Source organism: Trichosurus vulpecula, chromosome 3 (genome assembly GCF_011100635.1).
Source record: "Trichosurus vulpecula isolate mTriVul1 chromosome 3, mTriVul1.pri, whole genome shotgun sequence".
NCBI lineage: Eukaryota > Metazoa > Chordata > Mammalia > Diprotodontia > Phalangeridae > Trichosurus > Trichosurus vulpecula.
In genome coordinates this window covers 171,136,139-171,159,573 of record NC_050575.1, presented here as the reverse complement: position 1 = coordinate 171,159,573, position 23,435 = coordinate 171,136,139, and the positions used below count along the sequence as shown (strand labels likewise).

The 23,435-nt window shown below is 42.2% G+C and overlaps 1 protein-coding gene across 2 annotated transcripts in view; it reads left to right on the top strand.

The window, feature by feature from the left end:
* DIPK1B (divergent protein kinase domain 1B) overlaps positions 1 to 21,885 on the top strand; it is a 46,458-nt gene extending 24,573 nt beyond the window's left edge. For both annotated transcript variants that reach the window (XM_036748037.1, XM_036748038.1), the window contains 3 exons: positions 16,303 to 16,410; positions 17,339 to 17,515; positions 20,117 to 21,885. In XM_036748037.1, coding sequence (XP_036603932.1) covers positions 16,303 to 16,410; positions 17,339 to 17,515; positions 20,117 to 20,929 — 1,098 coding nt within the window. In that variant the 3' untranslated portion in view covers positions 20,930 to 21,885. The remainder of the gene's footprint in view (positions 1 to 16,302; positions 16,411 to 17,338; positions 17,516 to 20,116) is intronic.
* The last annotated feature ends 1,550 nt before the right edge of the window (positions 21,886 to 23,435 follow it).

Here is a 23,435-nt window from a genome sequence, read left to right as displayed (position 1 = left end):
CAGGGTAAAGCTGAGACCTGTCCCTTGATTTCAAGTAATTTTCATTCTGTAGCATAAGGTAGGCAGGCATATGGGAGGGCTGGTGAATAATTATACTAGCAGGAGTCACTCTTGTCATTTGGACCTTTTGCTTTGAATAACAACACCTTCCCTGCACCCCCACTGCCCTTTATAATGAGAGGACGAGTCAGTTTTATAATATGATGTTTAAAGATTCTGCCAAGAGGATCAGCACCACCTTTGTAGCTGCATCAGCGGCTGAAAGTGCTGCCTTTGCCAATCCTAGAGTCCTAGGGTTTGCATCTAATGGCTGCTCACTGTTTATTTTCTCTGATTTTCCTTTTGATCATAAGCAATTATGTTGCCACAGGAGGCTTGGAACTGGAAGATACTTTAGAGATGGGAGCCAGGTCCCCTGGTTTTATTTTAAATTTTATTGATACCTTGGTTCAGGGGTGGGGAACCTGTGCCCTTGAGGCCACATGTGGCCCTCTAAGTCCTCAGGTGTGGCCCTTTAACTTAATGCAAACTTCACAGAACAAATCCCCTTAGTAAAAGGATTTGTTCTGTAAAACTTGGACTCAGTCAAAAGGCCCTAAGGACCTAGAGGCCACAGGTTCCCCACCCCTGCTGGTTGAAGCAAAAATAAGTTTTATAGGGATACGCAGTACCCATAATCCCCCACCTTTGCTGAGAAAAGGGAATTGTTTGCTCGTCTGCTTCTCTGGAACCAGTATTAGACATTGCTATGGTTTTGTTTTCAATTCACATTATTATAGTTGTACAGATTGTTCTCCTGTTTCTGCTTTCTTTGTTCTCCATAAGTCAATAAAGGAGTTCCCATATTTCTCTGAACACATATTTCCATTTCTTATGATTCAACAGTATTTCATTACATTCATATACCACAATTTATGTAGCCATTCCTTAACTGATAGACAACCACTTTGTTTCCAATTATTTGCTACCATAATAAGTGTTATGAATAGTTTGGCATGCACAAGTCCTTTCTTTCTATCATAGACCTTGTAGTATATACCAAGTAGTGAGATTTCTGAGTTGAAGGGTATGAATAGTTTATAACTTTGCTAGCATCATTCTACACTGATTTCCAGAATGGCAGGACCAAGTTAGTACTCCACCAACAAACAGTGCATTAATGTACCTATCTTCCCATGGCATTAGTGGATAGTTTGTTGGACTTCAATTCAGGAAGACTTGAGTTCAAATCCTGTCTCAGACACTACCTGTAAGACTTTGGGCCAGTCACTCAACTGCTCTCAGGCTCAGTTTCCTCATCTGTAAAATTGGGATAATAACAGCCCCTACCTACCTCACGAGATTTTTGTGAGGATAAAATCAGGTATTTGTAAAGCCCTTTACAAACCTTGAAGTTCTATACAAATGCTGCCAAGAAGCAGAAGTGAGCTGAGAAAGAATCCCAGGCTTGGAGGCAGCCTGTATAAAGGCCAAGAGGTAGGAAGTGGCATGTAGCCCAGAGGCTCCAGCAAGTAGGTCATTTTGGTTGGTACATAGAGTTGAAGGGGGGAGTAAAGGGAAATGAGTCTGGAAAGGCAAGTTGGGGTAAGATTATAAAGAATTTAAAATGGCAAGCAGAGGAGTTTCCATTTTATCCTAGAGGCGATAGGAAGCTTCTTGACCAGAGAAGGACATAGCCAGATCTACGTTTTAGGCATTTCAGTTTGGCAGCTTTGTAGTGATGGGTTGGAGAATGAGAGAGGCGGAGACCAGTTGGAAGGCTATTGGCCTGTGACAGTCAAAGAAGGCCTGAACTGGGTGGTAGTATAGCCGTAAAGAAAAAGGGATAGATTTAAGAGAGCTGTGGAAGAAGGCTCCATAAGACAAGGTGTGTTAGGAGTCTCTCTTGGCTTTCCTCCTTCCTGTCTGACCACTCCTCGATTTCCTTTGCTGGATCATTATCCAGGTCATGCCTGCTAACTCTAGGTGTCCCCCAGAGTTCTGTCCTGGATCCTCTTCTCTTCTCCCTCTGTACTGTTTGACTTGGTGATCTCATCAGCTTCTATCAACTCTGTTGTTATCTTTAGGAGGATGACTCTCAGATCTGTTTGTTCAGTGCTATCCAACCTCTCTTCTGATGTCCAGTTTCACCTCTCCAACTGACTGTCTCCTAAATGACTTCAATTCAACGTGTCCAAAACTGAATTATTTTCCCCTAAAACCCTCTCTCTTACTGTTGAGGGCACTCCCATCCTCCCAGTCATCCAAGCTCAAAACCTAGGTGTCATCTTTGACTCATCACTTTCTTTTGCTACCATCCTTCTCCACTCTTTTACCATATCCAATCAGTTAGCAAGTGCTGTTGATTTTTTTAAAAATGTATTTATTTATTTTTAGTTTTCAACATTCACCTTTATAAAATTTTGAGTTCTAAAATTTCTTCCCTCCCCAAGATGGCGTGCAATCTGATATAGGCTGTACATGTATGATCATATTAAACATATTTCCACATTAGTAATGTGAAATAAGAATAAGAACAAAAGGGAGGAACCATGAGAAAGAAAAAGCAAAAAATAACAACAAAAAGAAGAAAATAGTCTGCTTTGATCTGCATTCAGATCCCATCAATTCTTTCTCTAGATGTGGATAGCATTTGCCATCATGAGTTTGTGGCATTGTCTTAGGTCGTTGAATTGCTCAAAAGGATTGAATCTAACAAAGTTGGTCATCTCATGATGTTCTGTTGCTGTGCACAACAATCTCTTGGTTCTCTCACTTCACTCAGCATCAGTTCTTATGAGTCTTTCCAGATTTTTCTGAAATCCACCTGCTCACCATTTCTTACAGAACAATAATATTCCATTACATTCACATACCACAACTTGTTCAGCCATTCCCCGATTGTTGGGCATCTCCTTGCTTTCCAGTTCTTTGTCACCACGAAAAGAGCTGCTATAGATGTTTTGTACATGTGAGTCCTTTCCTTTTTTTTTTTTTAATGATCTCTTTGGGATACAGAGCCAGTAGTGGTTTGATTTTATCTTTGTAACATCTTTTGTATAGGACTCTCCGTTTCCCTTGCCACTGTCACCACCCCACGGCGCAGGTCTTCATCATCTCATATCTGGACTGTTGCAATAGCCTGGAGCTTGTTCTCTGTCTCAAGTCTCTCTTCACTCCAATCCACCCTCCACTCAGCTTTCAAAGTGATCTTCCTAAAATGCATTTCTGACCACATCACTCCCCTTGCCCTCATTTCCAAATCCAGGGGTTCCCTTTGACCTCCAAGATCAAATACAAAATCTTCTGTTTGGTTTCTAAAGCCCTTCTTACCCTGGCCTCTTCCTGCTTTTCCGGTCTTCTTATACGTTAACTCCCTTCCACATAGTCGGTGATCCAGTGACACTGGCCTCCTTTTCTGGTCCTCACATAAGACATTCCGTCCCATTCAGGCATTCTCACTGGCTGTCCCTCATGCCTAGAACTTTATTCCTCTTCATCTCCAACTCCTGGCTTCCTTCGAGTCTCAGCTAAAGTTTCATCTTCTAGCAACAGCAATGATAACAGTAATAAATAACAGTAATGATAGCCAGCATTTGTACGGTAATTATAATGCAGCAGGCATTGTGCTTGGTGCTTTACAGTGATTATCTCATCTGGTCCTCACAACAACCCTGTTATCCCCATTTTACAGATGAGGAAACTGAGGCAAAGGTTAAATGATTTCCCAAGGTCACATAGCTAATAGTGTCTGAGGCTGGATTTGAATTCAAGTCTTCCTGACACTAGGCCCAGCCCTCTATCCACTGCACCAACTAGCCACCTTAGAAGAAGCCCTTCCTGGTGCTTTTTAGTAGTGCCTTTCTCCTGAGATTATCTGTGCATGTATCTCATTTGTACATAGTTGTTTGCATGTCAGCTCCTTGAGGAGGTTCTCTTCTATTCTGTTGTGTTTGGCATTTTTGCCTTTTTGTTTGTTTCTTTTGGCAATGCCAGCGCTTAACACAGTACCTGGCATGTAGCAAGCACTTAATAAATGCTTTTTAACTTGACTTGAGGAGCTGAGGAGAGCAAGATACAGATCTGTGATTACAAATAGCTTACATTTCTTTAGCACTTTAAGGTTAAAGGTAGGTAGTATAAATATTATCACCCCCATTTTAGAGATAAAGAAACTGAGACACAGAGAAGTAAAGTGACTTGCCCATTGTGAGACAGCTAGCATGTGTCAGAATCAGGAACTGAATCCAGATCTTCTAATTCCTACTTCAGTATTTTCTACTGTGCCATCCTGGACTAATCGTGCATTGGGGAGACTTTTCTAATTTGAAGCCTAAAAATCTCACAAATGCCAGCTAAACTAGATTAGGAGGGTGGAGGGTGGGAAAAGAATCTGGACAAAGGAACTCACGCTGCCAAATTTCCAAAATGGCAAATAGATTGGAGGAGAGAGACTGGACACAGGGAAACCAGTTAGGAAGCTATGGTTCCATAAGGAACAGGAGCCAGATTCTGCCGCATCGAAGGGACTGGACAGAGAGGAAAGGGGGGTGGCCTCATCCTTCCCCAGGCAAATAAAGGCCAGCCAGTTGTGACTCTGGATAGGAATTCTATTCCCCTTCTTTCTGTGACTGGGGTAGAAAGGGAGCAGCAGCTGTTTCCTCTGGTTCCAGAGAAGAGAACGTTCTGATTCACAGAACAAGGGTGGGGTTTATGAAGGGGATGCTGAGCAGATTTTCTCCATGATTGTGGAGAACTGAAAAGGAAGAAACAGACTGAAAATGGAAACAAGAGTCAGTAGATGTGAAGAACATTTGACCACGAGCACCACGGAACTGCTATGGTGGCTAGACAGCCAAGGAAGGTGGCTGAGTCTCCGTCCTTGGACCCTAGAGAAAAGAATCAGGTGATTAAGCAGATCCCTGCTTGATGGCAAAGGACTGGAGCAGGTGACTTCAGGGTATCTCTCTCTGCTCTAAATTCATCATCAAAGACAGAAGACTTGCTTTCCAAGCTGCTGCTTTACTGGAACATTGGTTCAGGAACTAGAACCTGTCTGATCTTTTCTCTCTGTCTCTGTCTCTGTCTCTCTCTGTCTCTTTGTCTGTCTTTGTCTCTGTCTCTATCTCTGTCTCTGTCTCTCTGTCTTTCTCTGTATGTGTGTGTGTGTAAGAGTCCAGACTTGTGATTTCATTGACAGCTCAATGGATAGAACCCTGGATTTGGATCAAATCCAGCCTCAGACACTTATTAACTGTGTGACCCTGGCAAATCATTTAACCTCTGTTTGCCTCAGTTTCCTCATCTATAAAATATCTATAAAAATAGCACCTGCCTCCCAGGGTTGTTGTGAGGATCAAATGAGAAAATATTTGTAAAGCACTTTATAAACCTCAAAGTGCTGTATAAATGCTGGTTGTTATCATTAGGTTCATGCGGAATAGAATTCATCTGTAACTTAGAGTTTTAAAGAATTGCTGGAGCATGGAAAGCTTAAGCCACTTGCTTCAGGCCACGCTTAACTATTATGTGCCAGAGGTAAGACCTGAAAAATGGGCGTTCCTTCCAAGCTGGTATGCCTCCTTTCTCCAGTGTGTCATGCACACTGCCTCTCAAAACTCACTTAGAGATGCATAATCACTGGGAGTTTTTAAGCCAATGTGGGGAGGGGAGGAAGAGGAGAAGGGAAAATTTTTCAAAGAAAAAAGTAGTAAACTAGGGGAATAATGAAATATATGGCACTTTTTAAATGTCCTCTAAAGACCATAGGGATTCTTAGCCTTTTATGGTGTCCTGGCTCCCTGTGGCAGTCTGGTAAAGCCTATTACCTCTTCTCACAATAATGCTTTTAAAATAAATTTTTAAAAGGATAAAATAAAATGGGATTACAAAGGAAACTACTTGTATTGAAATGCAGCTATAATTTTTTTTTCCTATTCATAATAATGGAAGCCCTGAAATCTATCCATGGACTCAATGGACCTTAGGTTAGGAACCCATAATCTAAAGTAATTGTTAGTTTAGAAACACAAAACTATATACTGCATAACTTGATTTGCTAATAAAATGTGGCACATGGAATAGAAGGCTGGATTTGGGGTCAGGCAGACCCAAGTTCAAATTCAGCCTCGGATACTTATTAGCTATATGACCCTGGGCAAGTCACCTTCACTCTGCCTCAGTTTCCTCATCTGTAAAATGATGATAATAATAGCCCTACCTGTGTAACATGAGATGATATTGGTAAAGCGCTTCACAATAATTGCTTTATGAACATTCGTTATATGGAAACTTTTTTTAAAAAGAAAGAAAGAAATCTCTCAGTGGGACTTGGAATGACTTTCTTTTTTTCTAAAAGAAAACTGGAAGGGTGAGATATTTCATAAAAAGCTAATCCCTCCCTTCCAACAACCTAGGTTTCTGTTGTTTGTTTGTTTGTTTTGTTTTCCTCCGTGTCTTCACATCTCTCAGCCCAGGGTGCTTGTTTCCTTCTCTTGGGCCCACATGTCCAAGCACTAAGGTCTTTTAGTCGTTTCCCTTTTGGGCATTGTACTTAAGAAATTTCTTTGCCCTATCCCCGTGGACTGGCATATCCAGGTCTAGCCTTCTCCTCAAAGGCTCTTTCCCCCTCTGTCCGGATCTTTCTTTGTTTCCCCCTTTACAAATGTTTTATTGATACTTTCATTTTCTGATGGCTTCCCTACCGGAGCCCTCCCTGGTACCAAAAAAGCCCAGGGCTCTCTTTAAAGCCAATACAGGAAGAGAGGCTAGATACTGGACTTGGTACAGAAGAGCCCTGGTGTCCTCCTACGGTAACACAGGACATTTCATCTAATAGGTCCCAGTGCTTGCCTGGGAACCAAGAACTCCTCCCTTCCTGGTCTGCTTCTGCCCTGGTTGCCTTTGCTTGTCTTGGGTCTCTCACTCACTCTATTACCCTTCTCCCCCCACCCCTTCCCAGTCCACCGTTATTTCCTTTCCCTTGCTCAGAGTAAGGAGACAATCTCCTTCCCTTGAGCCCAGTCGGCCTCAACGAATATTTGGTGATTCCTTGATCTCTCCTAGTTCCTAACCAAATTTGAGAATGGTCATCTCTTTCCTAGCATTTCCACAGCTAGTTCTTTTTTTTTCTTTCAGAATTCTGAACTGAAACACCAAAAAAGAGCCTTTTCATACACAATAGATCATAAAAAGTAAATCCTTTTTAAAAAGTTTATTCACTTTGAGCTTAAATACAAAAAGACAGAAAAGAAAGAACATTTCCATGTACACAGCACAACATAAAAAGATGATTCAATAAGAAAGCATGAATTTCCATTTCACACTATTTACTTGTTTTTGAAAAACTATGTAAGAAATACTATACATTTTTTTAACACGACCCTGCTTTTCTGTGCTTCCAAGTTTCCTATTGTTCTTGCTATGCACTTTTTTTTTCCTTTCTCCCTCCCCACCCTGCTCTAGAGAAGGTTAGCATTAGACACAAATATGTATGTGTGTGTATGTATTTTACATATAGATCTATGTATGTATATGTATATATCTATACATATATATGTATGAGTGTATACATACATATGCATATATGTGTAAAACCATACTGTACATACTTCTATTTACCAATTCTTTCTCTGGCTGTGGATAGCATCTTCTTTCATAGATCTTTGGTAGTTGATTTGAATATTTATAATACTTAAAATCACTTAGTTCTTAAAAAGTAGATCCTATAAAATTGGGAGACCCATTTCATACTAACTACTATTTTAAAAAAAGTATATGATAAATTATACATATTCCTTTCAAAACTGTCCTACTCGTCTGTTCTGCCTTCTTGTGTGTTAAAAAAAAGTTTCAGTGACCCTCTTTTTTTTGACATCACTATTTTCTAACCTTCCCTCCACTTGGCAACTTCTTAATTAAAAAATTAAGAGAAAAGAAGGAGGGAAAATCCTTGTAATAAATAAGCATGGTCCATCAAAACGAATTTATACAACAGCTTTATCTGAAAAAGTGTGTCTCTTTCTGCACCTTGAGTCCTTTACCTCTGTGTCAGGAGGTGACTAGCATGCTTCATCATAGGTCTTCCAGAGACATGGTTGGTCACTCCATTGATCAGAGTCCACAGCTTATCCTAAAAGCTCTTTCAGTTTGCCCTCCCCACTCTCCCTCAAACCAACATCCCTTTGGGACATCTGGTTTCTTTCTCAATTTCACCACAACTTCAGCCAGACACACTAAGCATTGTGGCCCCCTGACTGCACAGAAGCAACATCAGACACTCTGGGGAGAGAGACAAAGGGCCTTGTGTATAACTGTGGGTTACAGGGAGAGGCAGGCGCCATGGGGCAGGGAGCTGTTCTCTTTCATGTTTCCCTTTGGGATTTGCTTCTCACCTTCCCAAATTCTCGTTGACTCCCGATAAAGTTCAAATGGTTGCCCTTCAGTGATCTTTTCCCAAGATCTCCATCCTTTACTCTGGGATTCTCAGACTCTGTTGGGGTTCAGACCACTAGCTAGCCTGGGAGCCAGGATCTGCCTATCTTGGCCAGAGAGGAAAGCCTGGGGATAGCCTGCAAGAGAGCTTCCCTCAGCATTGGTCTTGGGAAGGGGAAGGAACTGCTGGCACACAGTTAGAAGGGTCCTAGGGTGCCAAAAGAACAAGGCAACAGTAAATGGGAGGTATGCACACTGATTTTTTCTCATTCTTCCTTAGGCCCTCCTCCATTTTGCTTTTTCTCTACCTGCAATCAAAAATCTAGATAGCTGAAGCTGTTAGGGTTGAACTGGTGGAAAGAAATGAAGTAAAGGTATGAATGACCAACAAATAGACTTCATCCTCTGAGGGAAGACTAGCTTGTTAACCCAAAGGACTTGCCAACAGGGGAGTGAGAGAGAAGGTATTTGGAAGTCTTCTACCCATGTTTCTGATTTTTTTTTCTGTATCTTCACATCGCTAAGCCCAGGGTGTTGTGTCTCTCTCTCTCGGGCCCAAGTGTCAAAGTAGTGAGGTGTTCTGTAGTTATTAATCACCCTGCACAGGATTTTTAACCTTTTTTGTGTAGCGGACCTCTTTGGGAGTCTAGTGAAGCCTATGGACCCCTTCTGAGAGTGATGCTATTAAATTCATAAAATAAAAGACATTCCATTACAAAGGAAACCAATTATATAAAAAATGAAGTAAGCATATTGATAAAAACATAAAAATATTTTAAAAAATAAATGAAGAAAGATGCTATCTGCATCCAGAGAAAGAACTGATAAATAGAAGTATGTATAAAATGGTTTTCCATATATATATACACCTATTTGTGTCTAATAGTAGCCATCTGTGGGAAGAAAAAAAATAAATTTACGTGATAATTTTGTTGTATATTTGAAAGGAACGGCATGGTGTGCATAGTAGACTTGCAGTTTCATGTACAATCATCTTTTTATTGTATTATCTTATGGAAATGCTTGTTTTATTCCATAAATTAAAAATAAAATAAAATAGTAAGGTAATGAACCTGAGGTTAAGGACCAGGTTCTAAGACTAATGCCAGACTTTCCCTTGCCCACCACCCCAAATAAAAAGGATAAAATACTTGGAATCTGCGTTGTTTAGCAGCATAAAGTTACACACCACTTTCACAGATTTTCACAGTTGCAAGGGAAAAAAAGCTAGAAATTGACTAGTCTCCCCTCCTCATTCCCCCTCTGAAGGCTGACTTGATCCAGGTCTCAAAGCAAGTTAGTGGCAAAGCTTAGGATTAAGGACTTTCAGTCCAGTACTCAACTATCCCGTCCTGTTTTCCTCTCAAGGAAGCTCTCAAATGGTGTCACCTAAGAGAAGATCCTCTGAGTAAAAGCATCTCCCCACCTTTGCTTTGGCTCTGCACCTCTTGGGGTTCAATTAAAACCTTTGGTGGAAGAGAGTATGGGTTGGCACCATAACAGAAAGAAAATGGAGAATGCAAAGATAATGGAGGATTTCCTGAATGCCAGAAGCTCTCGGTCCTGATCCTCATATGGGGAGATTCAGTATAAGGCAGTTGGACTTTGCCTACATGGGTTTGGGTTTAGCTGCCAGCTGGGGTAATCCATGAGGTAATTGACTAGAGGTAGTCTCACATATGAGTTGGTACCACTGCACAGACCCAAGGGACATCATTTCAGTGGTGTTCAATGCTTTTCACATTCTTACTGGTTTTAAGTAAGCACTCTAGGAGCCCAGGGGAGAGAGATGGTCACTGTGGGCTGGAATGGTTAGGAAAGTCTTCCTCAGATGGGCTTACTAGGTAATTCATGGCCGGGTAGAGGAGATTTCCTAGCAGAGGAAATGACCATGAACTAAGTAAGACAACAAATGATGGGAGACAGAAGAGCCTACTTGCTCCTCCTTTCTCTGCTTACTCTCTTAAGCAATTCTGCACCTCGAAATACTATCCTTCCTCCCACCCCCAGTCTTTATCCTTCCCCCCACCCCCAGTCTTTATCCTTCCCCTTCCCACAAGGCAATGGGGTTTTTAACTATCTCTCTCTCTGACCCTAGTGGGTAGTGGGCTCATTAGCACAAGCTCCTTGCAACCACATTTTAATTAAGGTCCTGGCTCCATCTGTCAAATAGAAGCTGTTGGTTGATAACCAAGTATTGACTACCTCCCTGCTGGGACTAATTTATTTATCTTGCTGTTAGATCTTTACTGTTTGTGGCAATGGGGAACCCAGGATGTGCAGCTTTCAGGAGGGTTTAAAGGAGTCACCTGGAGAGACAGTCAGTGGTATCTTTGTTTCTACCCCTCTGCAGAGATTGGAAGCAGGTTGGGAGAAAGGGCAAGGACTTGACCCCTCAGCCCAGAGATGCCTACAGTGTCAGCAGAGGAAGTCTGGATATGATGAATGTGAATGGAAATGTGGGGAATTTGGCTAGTATAATGGGAGCCTGAGATTTGCAGAGATGTTGGGGTCACTTGTGTCCATCAATAAGAATCTGTTAAGTACTTTTTTTTAATGCCAGGCACCATGCTAAGCACTGATGATGATAGAAGGATCAAAAACAAGGTTCCCTCTCTCGAGGAGAAATATTCTAATGAGGGAGACAACAAATCAATACATTCAGCATACACATACACACACATACATGCATGAATATATGGAAAGCAATTGAAAGGGGAGGCATTCACACCTTGGGGGAAGAGGAAAGCCTCTTGCAGGTGAACTATAGGCCGAGTCTTTTTTTTTAAAATTAATTAATCAATTTTTAGTTTACAACACTCAGTTCCACAAGCTTTTGAGTTCTAACTTTTCTCCCCTTCCCTCCTCCCCAAGACAACATGCAATCTGATATAGGTTCTACATATACATTCACATTAAACATATTTTCACAATAGTCATGTTGCAAAGGAGAACTATAACCAATGGAATGAATGAGAAAGAAGAAACAAAACAAAACAAAACAAAAAAGAGAGCAAATTGGATGCTTCAATCTGCTTTCAGACTCCGTAATTCTTTCTCTGAATGTGGATAGCATTTTCCATCATGAATGAGCCTTTTGGAGTTGTCTTAGATCCTTGCGTTGCTGAGAAGAGCCAAGTCTGTCAGTTAGTCATCACACAATGTGGCTGTAACTGTGTACAATGTTCTCCTGGTTCTGCTCCGCTCACACAGCATCAGTTCATATATGTCTTTCCAGGTTTCTCTGAAGTCTGTCTGCTCATTATTTCTTATAGCACAATAGTATTCCGTTACATTCATATACCACAACTTGTTCAGCCATTCTCCAATTGATGGGCATCCCCTCAATTTCCAGTTCTTTGTCACCACAAAAAGAGCTGCTCTAAATATTTTTGTACATGTGGATTCTTTTCCCATTTGTATGATCTCTTTGGGATACAGCCCTAGAAGTGGTATTGCAGGGTCAAAGGGTATGCACATTTTTATATATGCTGAGTCTTTTTTTAAATTTAATTTAATTTAATTTTTTGGTTATATTTTAAGTTCCAAACTGTTTTCCTCCATCCCTCCCCACCCTGCACAAGAGAAGGCCACACAGATTTATAAATATATGTAAACCCCTGCTATGCATAATTCTGTTTATTAGTGTCTTCCTTCATAGGTTCTTTGTAATTGATTCGAGTATTTATATATTCAGAATAACTTGGTTGTTCACAAGTATTCTTCAAACAATATTGCTATTACCGTGTACAACATTCTCTTGGTTCTGCTCATTTCACTTTTCATTATTTCATTCAAGTCTTTCCATGTTTTTCTAAAATAAAGCAGCTTATTTCTTATACACAGTAGTATTCCATCACAATCATATACCACAACTTGTTTAGCCATTCTCCAATTGACTGGGCTGAGTCTTGAAGGAAGACAAGGAAGCTAAAAGGCAGAAGAGAGGAGGGAGGGCATTCCAGGCATGGGGGACAGCTTACGTGGAGGTATGGAGTGTTATATTTGAGGAACTACAAGTCGACCAGTGTCACTAGACCATAGAGAATGAGGGGGAGTAAATCTGTTAAGAAGACTGGAAAGTAGGAAGAGGCCCGGTTGTGAAGAGTTTTAAAGACCAAACGAAAGAGTTTAAATTTCATCCTGGAGGGAATAGGGAGCCACTGGAATTCACTGAGCAGAAGGGGTGACACGGTTATCCCTTCGTATCAGCAAAGGGTATTATTATAACAATGTGGATGATAATTGTCAAAATGCCTATGTGGTTCAGTACCGTAAAATACATAGAAGGTAGAAGAAGTAAACCATTTATTCAGATACCAGAGGTTCATATCCCATAAGCCATCCGCCCAATCCATCCTAGAAGCAAAGAACTAGATACGTAATATCACAGCATGGAGCCTCATCATCGCAAAACCTCTTTACCCCCTGCTGGAGCCTTCCCACAAAACAATCAAAACTTACTGTATAGCTATCACAGGTCGGCTCTCTTTCCCTCAGCTCTCAGTGTCATAACTGCCATAATTGCTCTCTCAGCATTTCCTGTGACACAATTTCCTTTTCCTCTCAGCAAGCTCCTCCCACCACATGTGACTTAGGCTTTCTGTGACGTAAGCATGTCATGTGGCCTATTAATAGGTGGGAAAGATCTTCAAATCTAAATTGAAATTACACTCTTCCTTTAGAAAAATCACTTTGGTAGCTAAGTGAAGGGTGGATTGGAATAGGGAGAAAACTGAGGCAGAGAGACCAATCAGGAGACCCAGGTGATAGTCCAGGTGAGAGGTGATATGGGCTCAAACTAGGCTTAAATGGAGAGAGGGGGGTATATCTGTGAGTGTTGTTGTGATTGGATACATGGAGTGAGTGACAGTTGAGTTATAGATGACCCTGAAGTTGCAAGCCTTGAGTGACTCGGAAAATGATGGTCCCAATAACAGGAAAGTTCAAAGGGGGATTTTGGAGGAAAAATAATGAATTCTGTTTGGGACATGTTGAGTTGGAGATACTTATGGGACATCTGCTTCAAGATGTGCAGGAGGCAGTTGGAAATGCCCAGTCAGTGGTAGAGGATGGTAAGGTTCTGACTCCTCAGGGGTTTCCCTATAACATTATTATAGTATATGATTTGGTATAAAGTGTTTTCCTCTTGCATAATTAATATCTAATATTAGTTTAGCCACTAAAAGGTGCTAACAAAACCTCCTTCTTAAGCACTTTCATATGGGGCATACAGTGCTGTCCACTCCACTTCAAAGGCTCAAACAAGGTTTTCTTCTGAGGCTGATGCTTAGGAAATTTCTCTCTGGAGAAACTAAGTGTCTCCCTCTCCCAGAGTGATTCTTTTGTGAAGGCAAACTAGGCCATCTTTTGCCTCCATTCTCATCTAGCCTTTAATCACTGAATGTGTATTGCTTCCGACAAACTGAGACCTGGGAAAGACCTTAGCTTAAAACGGTCAAGGTCTCCCACTGTGTCGGGGGCCATCTCCAGTTGTCTTGACCTAAGCCTTGTTGCCGGACTCTGATGGTTTTGGAGGAAAGAGTGGGGCTGGTAATTTTGCACTGCCCTGCCTCAATCAGATCCAACACTCTTGGAAGTCAAGAAACTACCCTCCTGCTGTCATTGATCATCTTCGAGAACGAAGGACCACCACCACCACCAACAACAACAGCAACAGCAACAACTAATCTTAGCCACTTTCCTCCCTCTTGAAAGGCTCCCAAGAAGCAAGAACAACCAATTCAGGGACCCATGGTTTATTTTTCCCAAAATAATTCTGACAAGATGCAGTTTTGTCCACTGTACCTATAATCAAATATTTCTAATTAAAAAATTACTTCTGATGAAAGCCCCATTTAACAATGGATGTGAAACTTGAGTTACTTTCTGATATTCTTGGCCAGCAAGTAATTCCACAGAAACAGTCTCATGATGCCTTAAAACAGTCATTTTAACCATCACTCAGCAACCTGAGTGCTTAAGAGAAAGTTAAACAAACTATGTCTACTGCAGAGATGGGAAAACAGAGGAAGAGAAAGCTTGCAGCCCTTGCATATTGTCATATACAGAGCCAGTGGCATAGCTGGACCAAGAATCTCTTACTAGTTCTGCATCAAGGTCTTGACATGAATCTCCCAGGGAACTGGAGAGTGAGGGAGAGTTATCCTCAGAGAGAACAGCAGGATTCAGGACCTGGGGTTGTTGGCCACTGTCTGATGGCACATCCCAGGGACCTCTGCCTAAAGCCCTGTTTCTTTTTGAAACTGCTTTCTCTTTCGACCTTATTAACTTCCCATACCTCTTCTCTTCCTCCTACCATTCCTTTCTCCCTTAACCATCTTTGTCTTGCCTGCTCCAGAATCTTATCCTATTAACCAATTAGTTGATCAGGATGCAGTTGGAACTTAACTCTGCACAAAGTTTTGTTGGGGAGACAAAGAATAACACAACTTGTAGTCAGGAAGATTGGACACACACAACTCACCATAAACAATATGATATAATAAATAAATATTAATATAGAAATATAAATGATAATGATGATAGCTAGCATTTATGTAGCACCTACTGTTAGCCTTCTAAAAGTCTCTCCCTGCTCCAAATCCATCCTCCCCTCTGTCAAGGTAATTTGCCTAACAGGTAGGTCTGATCACTTACCCCATCCCTACCTTGTTCAGTGGCCTCCAGTGATGCTCTCTTACTTTTAGATCAGAAATAGTCTTCTGTTTGGCATTTAATGCTCCTCATAACCCAGCCCCTTGCTTCCTTTCCAATTTTCTTAAACCTCACCACCCTTTACCATTCTATAGTCTAGCTATCCTGGCTTTCTTGAATGGAACTCTCCATCTCTTGTCTCCATACTGGCTATTTCCATACTGATCTGCTCCATCATGTCTAACTCTTGGTTTCCATGCCTTCTTTAAACACTCAGCTCAAATCCCACTTCCTCACAGGAGGCCTTTCTGGTTCCCCCAGCTGCTAATGTTTCCCCTTTAGGATTACTTTGTAGCTTCTCTCTCTCCCTCTCTCTCTCTCTCACACATACACACACACACACACACACACTCCTTTCTCTCTCCTCTCTCCCTCTCCCTCTCTCTCCCTCCCTCCCTCTCTCCCTTGCTCCCTCCCTCTCTCGCATCTACCTATTTACCATATATCTGGAATATGTCTTACTTATTTACATGCTGACTCCCCCCATTAGAATATATGCTCCATGAGGGCATATAGTGGGTTTTTTGTTTCCTTGTTTGTTTCTTTGTATTCCCAGCATTTACTTAGCACTTGCCTGGCACATATAAACACTTAATAAATGTTTGTTGTCTAACTCTTAAGGGCTACCTTGCACATGAGTCCTTTCCTGACTCCTCCTTAGTTGCTAATGCTCCTCACCTCTTTCTCTTTTCTTTAAGTATCTGTACATATCATCTCTCCCAACAGCACAGAAGCTCTTCTGGGGCAGGGGCTATTATGATACTTCTGTCTTTTTATCCCCAGTGCCTACCACAGTAGTGAATTCTCAATAAATGCTTGCTGATTGAGTGGTCTCCAAAGATGTTTGGGAAGGAATGGGAATTGATCTGGGTCTTAAGAGACTGTTAGCTTTTGGAAAGGCAGAGGGGCTGGGGAAGAGTATTACAGGCAGGGAAATGGAAGGGCCAAAGCTTTAGAGGTGGAAGAGACAAAGGTGGATTGCAGATAGTGAGTTGTTCTCCCAGGAAATGTCCTAGGGATCTAGGAGATGTATTCATTTGGGGTAGGAGGTTTGGAATAGTGAGCTTTGTTCCTCCTCCAGTGGTCTTGGCTATAATCCAAATGTGTCTCTATTCTCTACTGCCCTAACCACCCCCCCACCCCCCCCCCCCCCCGCCCCTTCTCTCCTCCCAGTGTGATCAGTACAAGAAGGGGATCATCTCTGGTTCCGCCTGTTCCGACCTGTGTGATGAGCACACCCTGGTGTTCCAGCAGTGTCTCTCTCCATCTCCTACGAAGCAGGTAAGGCAAGATGGGGCCAGTGGAGCTCAGGCTTCTACAAAAAAAAGTTAGCTGCTGATAGCAGGCTTTTGAAACAGGGAAAAGATCAATGCCTGAGGCACAAAAAGTCCTCAATCCCTAACAGATGGGGGTGGTGATGGAAGACTGTGTCAGAACTTGAAAGGATTTCCTTGGCTTTTTGCCCTCAGCTTCTTGGCATGACTAAAGTTAATGGGAATAAGTTTTGAAGGTCATTGATTCAGTCCCCATGTATTTGTACTCCCAATTCCAGAAACAGACTAAGCCCCAAACTCAGATATAGGCTGAGAGTCTTGACTTTGGCCACAAACTAATCCCTAGCTTCAGTCCTATGGATTCTTCACTCTCAGCACAGACTACCTTTCATAATTTTTCTTCATACCACCGACCAAAAGTAGGGTTCTAATTAGAGACCACTGCCAGAAGGAAGTCAAAGCCCATGGCATACTGTCTGATGCTGGATCAAGAGCCTTATTATATTGTAGCCACGATGCCCAACTAATCACAGACTGCTGTTCCAAGAATGAGTCCTGATCCTAGTGGAGTTGGGGACCTAATGCTTTTCACTGGGGATTGCCTCCCACTGTCTTTTTATTTTCCTTACTAGATGCCAGCAGGAGAAAGGAAGGCTGTAGAAGGAGGTTCTTGGGGTCTGAGAGGTTTAGATTTTATACAGTTCCCATATCCTTGCTCAGAGGACAGAAAACTCAGGAGAATCTGTTCTTGATGGCCCCAGCTATCTGTCAATAGTCCTCCTATTACTCTTTATTCAGCTCTGGGGCTGAAAGCTATTAGGAATATATCCAATGATTCTCACAGGTGCTTTTTCTCAAGGCCTACTTTGGTGGGTGTGACGGGAGAAAACTTTTCTACTTGGATGGCTCCTCAACTCTTTTTTACTTTATACCAGGTATACAGTGGGGTTTGGAAGGGGAAAGCGGTGATCATCAAATGTGGCATCACAGAGGCCTTGAAAGCTGAGAACAATCCTGACACAGCCCCCCGAAGAGAACTGGTTCTGTTTGATAAGCCAACAAGAGGCACATCAATGGACGAATTCAGGGAGATGCTTCTGAATTTTCTCAAAGTTAGTGGGTTTGTTGGGGCTGAAGATCTGTCTTTTGCTTTTCTGTTAAGGGCTGAGCACTTGACCCCAGGCACTGGGGTTTGGGGCTCAGCCCCAATTGCCTTGCCTCTCCTCTCAAAAAATGAAAAAGAGAACCCAGGTCCAGGGGGCAGAGCTAGTTGTGTTTGTGCTTGGGGCAAACTCTAAGAATGGCACCCATCTCCTGCTCTCAATCCTAACCTGTACCCTCCACCATCCCTGACCTTTTCCTCTCTGACCTGTGTTTCCTCTGTTCCATCTGTTGTTGGTCTCTTCCCCTGTTGTCTCTATCCCTGACCTTTACAGCTGCTCTGGTGACATTACAAGTTTTTCCACTGCCTGATTCTTTGTCTTTAAATGAATAAATGAATCAATCTCCCAGAACATGTTTAGGCAACACTGACTACATGCAAGGCCAGCAGAACCTAACAGAGCTGATGATCAGAGGCAGAAAGGTCCATCTAGTATCTCCGGCATTGATTGGGGGGTTTCTGGGGAGGCAGATTTATAAACTGTTACAGCTAGAAAGCACTTCAGAAATCCCCATTTTACAGATGAGGAAATGGAGGCCCAAAGAGATAATGTGACTCACCTAGGGTTATATAGTGAGTTAGTGTCACATTTGGAACTGGAACTGGTCTTGAGGGCCAGTCCAGGGCTACTTTTCTGCTACTTTTCCTCCTACTAAAGTGTGCACAATCACTTCCGGTCCTACCTGCCTTGGTAATCTATGGGAAGCATTTTCCCAACAGCAGTTCATTATCATTTTTTTCCATTGAGTATTTATTTTCTATCTCTCCCACCTCCTTCCCCTTATTGGAAAAGGAGGGAAGGAAGGAGAAGGAGGAGAGGAAAGAAGGAGAGGGAGGAAGGATGGGAAGAAAAGAAAGAAGGAAGGAAAGAAAGGGAGGGAAGAAGAAAGGGAGAGAGGGAGGGAGGGAAGGAAGGATGGAAAAGAAGAAAAGGAAGGAAGAGGGAGGGAAGGAAGAAGGGAGAGAGGGAAGAAGGAAGGAAAGAAGGGAGAGAGGAAAAGAAGGAAAAGATGGAAGGGAGCAAAAGGAAGGAAGAAAGGAGAGAGGGAAGGAGGGAAGAATGAAGGAAGGAAACACCTTTGCAACAAATATGCTTATTAAAAAAAAATTCCCACATTAGCCATGTCATGAAACATGTCTGTTCCACATCTTGAGTCCATGACTTCTCTGTTAGGAGGTCAATAACATTCATCATTATTGGGTCCCCGGAGTCATGACTGGTCATTGCATCGATCAGTGTTCTTAAGGCTTTCAAAATGTTTGTATTTACTGTGTTGTTATTATTGTATAAATTGTTCTCTTAGCTCTCACCTCACTTTGCATCAGTTCATGTCTTCCCAGGTGTCTCTGAAACAGCTTCTTTCATCATTTCTCATGGAACAATAGTATTCCATTACATTCATAGATGATAATTTGTATAGTCATTCCCTAATTAATGGACAACCCCTGATTTTCCAGTTCTGTCCCACTACAAAGAGCTCCTATGAATATATTTGGATGTATGAGTCCTTTAGCTCTTTCTTTGATCTCTTCAGGATATAGGCCTAGTAGTGGTAGCAGCTGGTCAAAAGGTTTGCATAGTTTTGACTTTTGGGGCATAGTTCTAAATTATCTTCCCAACTGGTTATATCAATTTACAACCCCTGATCACTTATGTGCCTGTTGGCCCTCTGTCTTTTTCCTTTTTTGATAATCCAATGGGTGGGAGGTAGAACCTCGGAATTACTTATATTTTTCTACCTACAACTATTAGAAATTGGGAGCACTTTAAAATATAATTATTTATAGCTTGGATTTCTAAGAACAGTCCATTCTAAGGACAGTTTTGAGATGTTGGAATAAAATTCTCTGGTGTGGTAGAGAGAGCATTTTATGACTATTAGAAATGGAAGAGACCTTTAAGATTGTCTAGTATGATTAACTAGGAAAGACTCAGCTGTTCTGATCAATATAATGATCCAAGACAATTCCAAGAGACTCATAATGAAAAATGCTATCCACCTCCAGAGAGAACTGATGAACTGAGTGCAAATTGAAGTATAATTTTTTTCACTTTTTTTTGCAAGATGATTAATATGGAAATGTTTTGCATGATTTCACATGTATAGTTGGAGGAGGGGCTGGAGGGAATTTGGAACTCAAAATTAAAAATAGATGAATATTGAAAATAAAAATATATTTTAAAAAATACCACCTAGTATAGTACCCTCATTTTGCAAATGAGGAAATGAAGGTCAAGAGAGGAAGAGGGAGTGACTTACGGGTTTTGTTGTCCTTTTTCCCCTACCAAACTATGAACTCCATGAGGTCAGAGTCCATCCTTTTAATCTCTGTATTTCCCACAATACTGAGAACAGGGGCCTGCTCTCAGTAGGCATGCAAGAAATCCTTTTTACTGGCTGATAGGTTGGGTGAGCCTAAGTTATGAAGGGCCTGGGAAGCCTGGCAGAGGTTGTCTTGCTTGGTGGTTTCTTAATCTTCTTAGGGCTTGTCCACTGCATGTCTTTAACTGCATTAGAAATAATTTGGTTTCTTTGGTTCCATCTGGCAGGTTAACCTTGGAGATCAGCCTTCTCTCACTGGCCTGGTTGGCCAGATCATCACCATGGCGGATGTCAACCAGGATGGGAAAGTGTCTCTTGCAGAAGCCAAGTCCATCTGGGCCCTGCTGCAACTCAATGAGTTTCTACTCATGCTCTCCCTGCATGAGAAGGAGCATACATCCAAACTCCTAGGACACTGTGGAGATCTATACCTCACGGAGAAGATCCCCCATAGCTCCTTGTATGGCACTGAGGTGCCTCCCTTTCTGAGGCCACTGCTGCCCTCTGCCATCCACAGGATCATCCAGCAGTGGTTTGCACCAGCTTGGCCTCGAAGGGCCAAGATCGCCATTGGCCTCCTAGAGTTTGTAGAAGAGGTCTTTCATGGCACCTATGGGGTCTTCTACATCTGCGAGACCAGTTCTGCCAACGTGGGCTACAATGCCAAGTATGACTTTAAGATGGCTGACCTGGGGAAGGTGGCCCCTGAGGCAGCAGTCCGGGCCTTTCTCAAAGGCCGCCACTGTGAGCAGAACACTGACTGCACTTATGGCCAGGACTGCATGGCTCCATGCGATAGACTCATGAAGCAGTGCAAGAGTGACCTGATCCAACCTAACCTAGCTAAAGTATGTGGGTTGCTGAAGGATTACCTGCTGTCAGGCACTCCTGCAGACCTCAAGGATGAGCTCCAAAAGGAGCTCCAAATATGTATGACTCTGAGTGGCCTGGCCAGCCAGATGGAGGTGCATCATTCATTAGTGCTCAGTAACCTCAAGACCTTGCTCTGGAAAAAGATATCCAATACCAAATATTCCTAAAGGGACAAGGGCTTCTTCTAGTCACAGCCCACCTCTGCTGTCCTTTGTGGGTAAAATCTCATTACAACAAAAGTTCTGTAGGACAAACATTTCCACATCCCAGTGGAGAGCCCACGGTAACACAGCTCTGTTGCTTGGGCTACAACAAATTCTATGCCACAAGTAGATTAAGTGCTTTCTTTAATGTCTATCCACACCATAGCTACTTTCTAGCAGGAAAGGTTTTGGTTTTCTACTGTTAGGAGAGAAGAGCCGAACTGTTCACTTTTCTTTTGTCCTGTTGTCCAAATAGCAGTTGTCATTTCTACAACCATGGCAAGCATCTAATGAAACTCATCCAAACTCCCCAAACACGAGTCGAAACAAAACAAGAGTTTGAGGATCTAAAAGACCACAAAGGAAGGGATGGGATTTGTGAACTCAAGCACCACCACCCCATCCTCTCCTTTCTGGTACTGAATACAAAACATTTGTCACTTGCTAGAGGTCAGCTTTCATCTCCAGCTCCAGAAGACATTGATTTTTAACAAAAATTGAATATAACAAAAATAGTTAGGACCCCTTCCTGGCCCTACCCCTCCACAAAAATTCATTATTTACCTGTCTCTGCTTTCCCCTCTTTTCCTTAGAGAAAACTCTCCACCAATAGGAGGTTTTCATAAGTTATAACACCTTTTCATCCATGGAAAAATGCACCTGTAATCCTTACAAGATTATTGCCCTAAGCCCTTCAGACACCAAGGTCAATGGTGTGAGAACTTGGCAACCATAGCTAAAAAGGCTGGTGTAGGAAGTAGAAATCATCTGTGCAGAGGAATTAGTCTTAACTGTGCAATCTTTCCTCATTAAGGAAGGATCTGTATTAGTATAGACCAAGGGAATCATAATGCTGTTTTTACAAAAAAAATTTTTTTGTTGAATATCGATGTAAATAAATAGCTTTTATGTGACTGCCACTGGTATATCTGAGCTGCCACCACTGTTTGGGACAATTGCCCTTTGGGTTTTTCTTGGGGATATCACTGTTCTTTTAATCACTGTGGGTAAGCTATCTTATCCATAGCTAGTTGACATGCCATAATGGCATTCCCTTCCACCTAGTCTTCCCTGTTCTGGGTTATTCAGGGGACTCAGGTGGGTTGGAGGGTTAAGTTGTAACTTTAGGACCCCAGTGTCTTCCCCATTCCATCCCAGTACCTTACTGTTGGCAAATACTTTCCCTCAATTGGGCAGCTCTCTTCAGCTCCCCTTGTTTGACTCACCTACCCAGTCTTTGGGAAAGGTTAACTAGGTACCTTCAAATCTTTCCAGGTTTCTCTGACAAATCTGAGTTGGGTAAATCTGTAGTCTCTTTTTGGGGTAGTTTCAGCCATTGCTAAAAAGGGGCTTATAGATACAACTGGTGTCCGAGCAGCCCAGCATATCCTCAAAAGGAGAGGGAACCACCGTAAGAGGCATTTTGGAGGTGAGGATGTTTGGGGAAGGGACAGGACTTCACCAAGTTTTGCATGAAGGTACAGATAGAAACTTCCTTCCATTAAGCTGAAAGGATTGATAATAGTAAAAATGTTTTGCATCTCTCAAGATATTATACAAATTTGAGTCTTGGTTTTAAAATTATTAGATCCATTCATCTCAACTGCAATCACCTATACAGAGATTGATGGCCTCTGCACTACTTCTTGCACAATAATCTAGCACCAGAGTTGAATGCAAAGCAACGTTATAGATTTGAGCCAGTCTCCCTCCCCCCATTTGCTTTATTAATGGCTCCCCTCCCCCCTCCCACACCCTTCCCTTCTGTGAAGCCTCCAAGTTCTCATTAATATTCAAAATGATTGGTTCCCTGGGATGAGGGACTACACTGGCTACACTCCTACTTATATAGCTTACTGAAATGAGGCTGAGAGTACCATGAAGTAAAAAATCTAAGTTAGGAGCTATTCAAAGGGCGAACTCTCATTTTTCCAAAATCTGCTAAGACCATTATTAAGTACCTTCAGCATTATTTATGGGTTTTGTATTATTGAGAACTCCCACCTTAAATCTACTGGGCAGGAAGTAGAACCAGCTCGATTTGGAAAGATGAGCATTGGAAAAGTAACTAACTCCTCTAGCAAGGAAGGTTAAGAGCGCTGCTTTGAGGGTGATCACCATCTGGGTGATGGTTCACAGCCTTAAGGCTTTCTAATAAAGCCCTGTGTGCTCAAAATAAGGGCCTGGGCCAGGGAAGGGGCCTGCCTAAGGCTGCCTTGGGAAACGTTTGAAAAAGCTGGACTGAGGCAATGAGTCTAATCTCATTATCCCCCTCACCAGACTGCTCTGGCAATCTCTAAGGTAGTGACAAAGAAGCCCTCCCTTTGTCCAAGGAAAACATCGATACGATAAAGAACAAGAAAAAGACAAAAAACCCAAAACTTGTTGGACTTGATACAGAACCTACTTGAGGTGTGATGGAAAGCACTGGATTTGGGTCCAAAGTTGTTGAGTTGTGTCACTAGAGTGG